Source organism: Pelodiscus sinensis, chromosome 16, assembly GCF_049634645.1.
Source record: "Pelodiscus sinensis isolate JC-2024 chromosome 16, ASM4963464v1, whole genome shotgun sequence".
Classification (NCBI taxonomy): domain Eukaryota; kingdom Metazoa; phylum Chordata; order Testudines; family Trionychidae; genus Pelodiscus; species Pelodiscus sinensis.
Genome location: NC_134726.1, coordinates 21,039,588 through 21,046,561, shown reverse-complemented (window position 1 = coordinate 21,046,561; position 6,974 = coordinate 21,039,588). Strand labels below are relative to the sequence as shown.

At 48.9% G+C, this 6,974-nt stretch overlaps 1 protein-coding gene across 5 annotated transcripts in view; it reads left to right on the top strand.

Annotated features, from left to right (window-relative positions):
* Window positions 1–1,027: 1,027 nt before the first annotated feature.
* Window positions 1,028–6,974, top strand: part of GDE1 (glycerophosphodiester phosphodiesterase 1) — a 38,396-nt gene continuing 32,449 nt past the window's right edge. For all 5 annotated transcript variants that reach the window (XR_012896145.1, XR_012896147.1, XR_012896146.1 and 2 more), the window contains exon 1: window positions 1,028–1,367. Coding sequence is in view for 1 of the 5 variants with exons in the window: in XM_075899400.1 (XP_075755515.1) it covers window positions 1,134–1,367 (234 nt within the window). In the remaining 4 variants the exon portion in view is untranslated. The remainder of the gene's footprint in view (window positions 1,368–6,974) is intronic.

Genomic DNA, 6,974 nt, shown 5'->3' with positions numbered 1-6,974 from the left:
ATTGTCTGTTGATGCAGGAGAAAAAAAGATGAAAATTTAGCACAAAATCAGTTATAATCTGAGAAAAACTGTACCACTATCTGCAACATCATTGCAAAATACCTGCATCATCCAGGCTGCCAAATGCAGAATTATTATAGGCACTGTGACCAAAGTTACAAAGTTCAAATAGTACAAGCCACAATACAATTAGCCTACAATACACTGAATTGGTGGCCAAATTCTAAGAATACCAGACAGACATAATTAAACAGAATTTTATCATAGTTCTCTGGATACTTTATGGCAACAAAGGGAAGATTTTCAAAGGCATAACTAAGCATTGCTACTGCTCAGCCAAATGATTGTACAATAATCTGTTTTCGAGGAAAGCTTGATAACAAGAACAGGGTGGCCCCTTATATGTGTAGGAAACAGAAGACCAAAACAACTCTTAAGTGCGTTTGAAGCTGTGATTTTAACACTAGGACAGTGTTTTCTTTTTGCGTGCTCGATTCATGGTCTATTGAACATCAGGAATTAGCTGCAAGATCCCCAGTTGCCGTTGCACCTTTGAACGTCCCCTTCTAGACACTTCCAGGAGTCAGAGCAGACTCAAAAGACAGGACTATGCATCACTTTAAAGACTAACAAGATGGTTTATTATGTGATGAGCTTTCGTGGGTCAGACCCACGAAATAAACCATCACTTAATAAACCATCTTGTTAGTCTTTAAAGTGCTGCATAGTCCTGTCTTTTGTTTCAGCAAGACCAGACTCACAGGGCTACATCTCTATTACTACTGAACAGACTCAGGCTCTGCCAGTGCTGCTGGAGCGTCGAGACAAGCCACTACACCGAGCCACGTTGCGCCCCAGATCCTGTCAAGCGGTACTTGAGGATTGGCTGACGGATAGAGGTGCGGCGAGCGCTGGATGGTGATTGGCTGGCGATTGCCAGTGATCGATGTTGACTGGCTGGTGGCAGAGATTCGGTGGCGGCTCACTGGTCGTTGGAAATCGATTGCCGGCTTCTGATTGGCCGGTGGGTCTAAGTGAGGATCATTGTGTGATCACGGTGCAAAGGCTCTGGCTCGGCCTAGCAACTAGTGGAGGGGGGGGGGCTCCCCGGCCCTCTCCCCCAGCTGGCTGCCATGTTGGGCACCTTCACGACCCTGCTGGGGGCGCTGCTGGTGCTGAGCCGCAGCCCGGCGCTCTCCTGCCTGCTCACCGCCGGCCTCTACTTGGCGCTGCGGCTCTTCAGCCTGGAGCCCGTCTCCCTGCAGCGAGCCCAGCACATCCTGCAGCCCCGCGGCACCGCCGCCCGCATCGCCCACCGCGGCGGCGGGCACGACGCGCCCGAGAACACACTGGCGGCCATCAGACAGGTCAGCCACCGGGGGACCCCCCCCCACACACACACATTTCCCCCGGGACCCTCTGGGACTCTCCCGCTGCCCTTCCCCCGGGACCCTCTGGGACAGCCCCCCCCCCCCCGAGCCTCTCCCCCCGGACAGTCCCTCCCGAGTCCTCCCTTTCCCGGCTGCCCTTCCCCCGGGACCCTCTGGGACTCTCCCGCTGCCCTTCCCCAGGGACCCTCTGGGACAGCCCCCCCCGAGCCTCTCCCCCCGCACAGTCCCTCCCGAGTCCTCCCTTTCCCGACTGCCCTTCCGCAGGGACCCTCTGGGTCAGCCCCTCCCCCCTCGAACTTCTCCTTTGGGCTGCCCTGCCCTCCGGGACAGTCCCTCTTGAGTCCGCCCTCCAAGCTGCCCTTCCGCAGGGACCCTCTGGGACAGCCCCTCCCCTCCCACGCGTTCTCCTTGCTGAGCCTAGGATTATTTTCTAATTGTACAAAACCAAACCGCTTTGCCACGCCCCTTTCCCTAAGGCCCCTCCCTTGCTCCCCCCTCCCGCGCTGGCTTTCCCTGGGCTGCCGCAGGGGGTTGGGATGTAGGAGGGCTCCAGCTGGCTGGGTGCGCTGCTGGTGCCCACAGGGGCTGCCCCTGCCGCTCCCATTGGCTGTGGTTACAGGTCAGTAGTGGGAGCTGTGCAGGTGGAGCTGGAGGCAGAGGGCATGTAGGAGCCAGAGGGAAATGCTTCCAGGAGCTATGCGGAGTCAGGGCAGGTGCCTTAGCCCTGCTGTGCTACTGACTGGACTTTTAACAGCTGGATCAACAATGCTGACTACAGCCGTGTCAGTCCCCTTCTGACTGGGTGTTCCAGTCGAAAACTGGACACTTGGCAATCCCAACTGAGCCTGATTTACCCCACACTCTGCTTGCTGTTCCCAGGAACCCTCTGGGACAGCCTCCCTTCCTAGCACACTCTCTCCTTACTGAGCCAAGGGTTACTTGCCAATTTTCTAATTGTACAAAACCAAACAACCTTGCCACACCCCCTTCACTGAGACCCCTTCTCTTGCTTTCCCCCACCCTCATTCACTTTCACTGGGCTGGGGTAAGGGGTTTGGATGCCAGGAGGGCCCCAGTTGGAGCTGCGGGCTCTGGGATGGAGCCAGAAACATGGCATGGGTTGAGGTCCAGCCTTTGGGGTGGTGCTGAGGGATTTGGGATGCATGAGGCGGCTCTGCTCTGGGACTGAGGGATGGGGGGTTTTGGTTCAGGAGAGGGTTCAGGGTTTGGGTTGTAGAAGGGAGTTTGGGTGAGGAGGGGGGCTCAGGGCTGGGCAGGGATTGGAATGTGGGGTAGGCTCTGGGAGGGAGTTTGGGTGCTTGAAAAGATTCTGACCTGGGGCAGAGGGTTCATGATGTAGGCTCTGAGTGAGTGGGCCATTCCCAGTTGGCAGCACAATGGGGCTGGCTCCATGCTGTTCCCAGAACCAGCTGCCATGTGCCTAGGTGGTGGTGTGGCTAGGCAGCACTGCACATCATACACTGCTGGTGCCCACAGATGCTGCCCCTGCAGCTCCCATTGGCTGTGGTTACAGGCCAGTGGGAGCTGTGAAGGTGGTGCTGGGGGCAGAGGCAGCACACGGAGTTTCCCTGGCCATCTCTCCATGTAGGAGCTGGAGAGCAATGCTTCTTGGAGGTATGTGGAACTAGGGCAGGCAGGGTGGATGCCTTATCCCTGTTGTACTGCTGACTGGACTTTTAACACCCAATCAATGACGCTGACTAGAGCCACCTAAGTCCCTTTTTGACTGGATGTTCTGGTCGAAAATTGGAAGCCTCGCAACCCTATCTGAGCCTGATTTACCCCACACTCTGTCATTGTGAGTCGTGCCAACTTTGTGCAAATAGCCAACACAACAGACTGCAAGAGAGCCCCCAAAGACCACAAAATCAGATAAGGATCGTTGATTAAATGAAATACAGTAATAGTTGTCAGTAGACTCTACCAAACCACTACATATATGCTGTACCCATGACAATGGACTCAGCTCTGACAGTGAGGGCATGTCTACACAGCATCACTATTTCAGAATAATGTCAGTTATTCTGAAATAATGTATTGCATGTCTACGCAGAAAGCCTATTATTTCAAAATAAATTCAAAATAACAGGCTTCTTACTCTAACTTCTGTGAACCTCATTGTACGAGGAGTAAGGGAAGTCAAAGGAGGAGTGCTCTGTTTTGAAATAAGTGCTGTGTAGACAAGCCCAAATTCGAAATAAGCTATTTTGACTTAAGGTATGCAATTGATGTAGCTCAAGTTGCGTAGCTTATTTTGAGTTTAGCCCTGCTGTGTAGACATGCCTTGAGAGATCTCACTGCCCCCCAGGTTGGACAAAGACAGCCCCTCCAAGACACGTCTTTATACACAGGTACAAACAAATTGAAGTATTCAGTGGTGGGGACAATATGACACTAGCACATCAGGGCTGTCCCAGCTGCTGTCAGGAGGGTACTGGGGATGGCTTTCTGCTACTCTGCTGGTCCCACAAACACCAATTTTGAATCATATTTGGTTAAATAATGCTACTTCGTTCCTCGCTTTCAAAGCAGCAGCAAATTAAATGCAACCAAATTCTTGTCAGTTTCAGTGCTTCCCACGGGGGTCTGACTAATAGAAACGGAAAGAATGGTCTGTTTTCACTTCTTGAGAAAGCTCTAAGCAGCAGAAATAGGTGTGTGAAGGGTGTGCTTTCTCCTATTGTCTATTGCTCTTGTTGTTTGAAATCATCTTGGCACCGTAGCAAACAGAATAATCCAACTTTTGTTGTGAATTGGATGAGACAAAACATTCTAATCCAAAGATAATTTTATAACAACTTGTTAACCTCTTTGGTAAAGAACAACTTCACTTATCAGATCATGAAAGGGAGGGATGTGATAGTGGCAGGCACATGTGGGCTGCGTCTAGACTGGCATGATTTTCCGGAAATGCTTTTAACAGAAAAGTTTTCCGTTAAAAGCATTTTCGGAAAAGAGCGTCTAGATTGGCACGGACGCTTTTCCACAAAAGCACTTTTTGCAGAAAAGCGTCTGTGGCCAATCTAGACACGCTTTTGCGCAAAAAAGCCCCGATCGCCATTTTCGCGATCAGGGCTTTTTTGCGTAAAACAAATCTCAGCTGTCTACACTGGCCCTTTTGCGCAAAAGTTTTGCACAAAAGGGACTTTTGCCCGAACGGGAGCAGCATAGTATTTCCGCAAAAAGCACTGATTTCTTACAGTAGGAAGTCAGTGCTTTTGCGGAAATTCAAGCGGCCAGTGTAAACAGCTGGCAAGTTTTTCCGGAAAAGCGGCTGATTTTCCGGAAAAACTGGCCAGTCTAGACACAGCCTTGATGTTCCTAAAGCTCAAGCTTTGGGGCTTCAGCCAGCCACGACTGGTGGTTAGGATAGAATTTTTTCCCTCCTAGTGTACTCTAGGGATGTAGGCGACTAGCAGCTATCCGATAAGCATACACTTACAGGATAGCTGAGTAGTGACTCAACTAGTCACTTACCCTCCAGCAAGGTTGGGGAGCAGGAGTCGGTGCTGCGGAGAGCTGGCTTAAAAGCCAGTTCCCCCCAGCACTGTCTCCATGGGGGGCAGGGGAGGTAGAGACACAGTGGGGAAACGCTGAGCCACAGTGTGGGTGGCTTCCGGAGCCGGCATGAGCCAGCTCCTGGAGCTACTTCTGCTGCAACTTTGCAGAGCGGTGCTGTCAACTAATCATATAGTTGATACAAATTGTATCTATACCAGTGTTTCTCAACCTTTTTTTATAATGTACCCCTTTAAAAAAATTATAACTACCCCCAGTACCTACAGTTTTCAGATACACATTTTTTTTCTACCATTGCAACATATTTGTTTAAACAACTTAATTGTAGCAGGGCAGGCGATGAAATTTTTGGGTGTAAGAAGTACCAAAAAAAAAAAAACCTGCTGTAAAACTTAAAACAAAAATTCAGTTTTTTCCAAATTGCAGTTGTGTTGATGTAGAATCATAGAACCATAGAGCTGAAAAAGACCTCAGAAGGTCATCAAGTCCAGCCACCTGCTCTAGGCAGGATCAATCCCAACTAAGTGGGGGGCCCAGAACTGGACACAATACTCCAGATGTGGCCTCACCAGAGCCGAATAAAGGGGAATAATGACATCTCTGGATCTGCTGGCAATGCTCCTCTTAATGCAACCTAATATGCCATTAGCCTTCTTGGCTACAAGGGCACACGTACCCCCCCAGACTTCTCTCAGGTACCCCAAGGGTACTCGTACCACTGGTTGAGAAACACTGATCAATACAATTATAACTAGGTAACCACCATTTAACATCCTTAGTGTATTCTGGGAGGTTTGTCTCCTTCCTCTGAAGTATCAGGCATGGCTGCAGCAGTTGATAGGACACTGGGCAGGGTAGATCGGGCAGGGTGGTACTGAGCATTCTGTGTGTCTCAGATGCCTGGCTGGCTGGTTCTTGCTTTCGTGCCTCAGGTCTAACTGGTTGGTAATATCGGATCAGGAAGGAATTTCCCCCAGGTCAAATCTGCAGTGACCAGGGTGAGATTTTGCCTTCCCTGGCAAGATTATCTGGGTGTACCTCATTTAATTACTTCTGTGCTACTGCTGTGGCTTCCAGCACTGATGCACCTCATTTCCATTGCTGAGTTTAGTGTGTGGCTGCTGTTGGTGGGCTGTGTTAAAAAGGTGGTCAGAGTAGATGATCCTTTCTGGCCATAAGCTATATCACTGATTATAATTTTGTTTTGTTAAATGTTAACAGCACAAATTAATTGTATAGGAGTATTTGCAGGGAGTACACATCACCAGAAATCAAATCATAGTAGTAAAATTGCACATCAACCAACATTTCAACACTTCTGTAACCATTTAAAAAAATCATAAACAAACTGTTGCCTACAATCAAGCAAAAGATTGCAATTAAAGGTGTGATAAACAAAGAAAAGACTGCAGGCTTTACAAATGGGAGTAATTAGTGCAAACTAATCAACAAACCATAGGGATTAAGTCGAGCCGCTAAAACGAAACAAAGACAACAGGGGGGTTATACACACTTGTGAATCATTAAGTGTAAATGTAGTAACTATCTATTTCCCAAGATAATCCAGAGCAAACTTGGTATATGACAGAATGAATTTGGAAATTACAAAGTAGATGCTGTTTACTATTTTAACATCTGTGTTATTGAGCTACTCAGACTATACTTCTATCCAAGGGATAAAAGGAAGGAAATTCTAGAAATGTCAGTAGTCAAACTCCTCTCTCTAAATATCTCAAAACGTCTCCTTGTGACTGAGCTACCATGTCTTGTAAATACACCCAGCACCATTGTGCGGAAAACAGGAGATCTGTACAGGCATAGCTTTCTGGGAAAGAGGAAAAGAAGGGGTGAGAAAAAGAAGGGAAGATGGACTAGTCAAGAGGAAATGCTATGCAGCCTTCCACCCCCTGCATGGTTAAATTCAGTCTTCTGATGACTTGGGCTAGTTATTCTCTTACTCTTCATGGGCTGTCCTAAGACTGGGCAAGTAATAAAACAAAGAGATAAAACACGGTCATTCTAGACCAGTGGTCTCCAACCTTT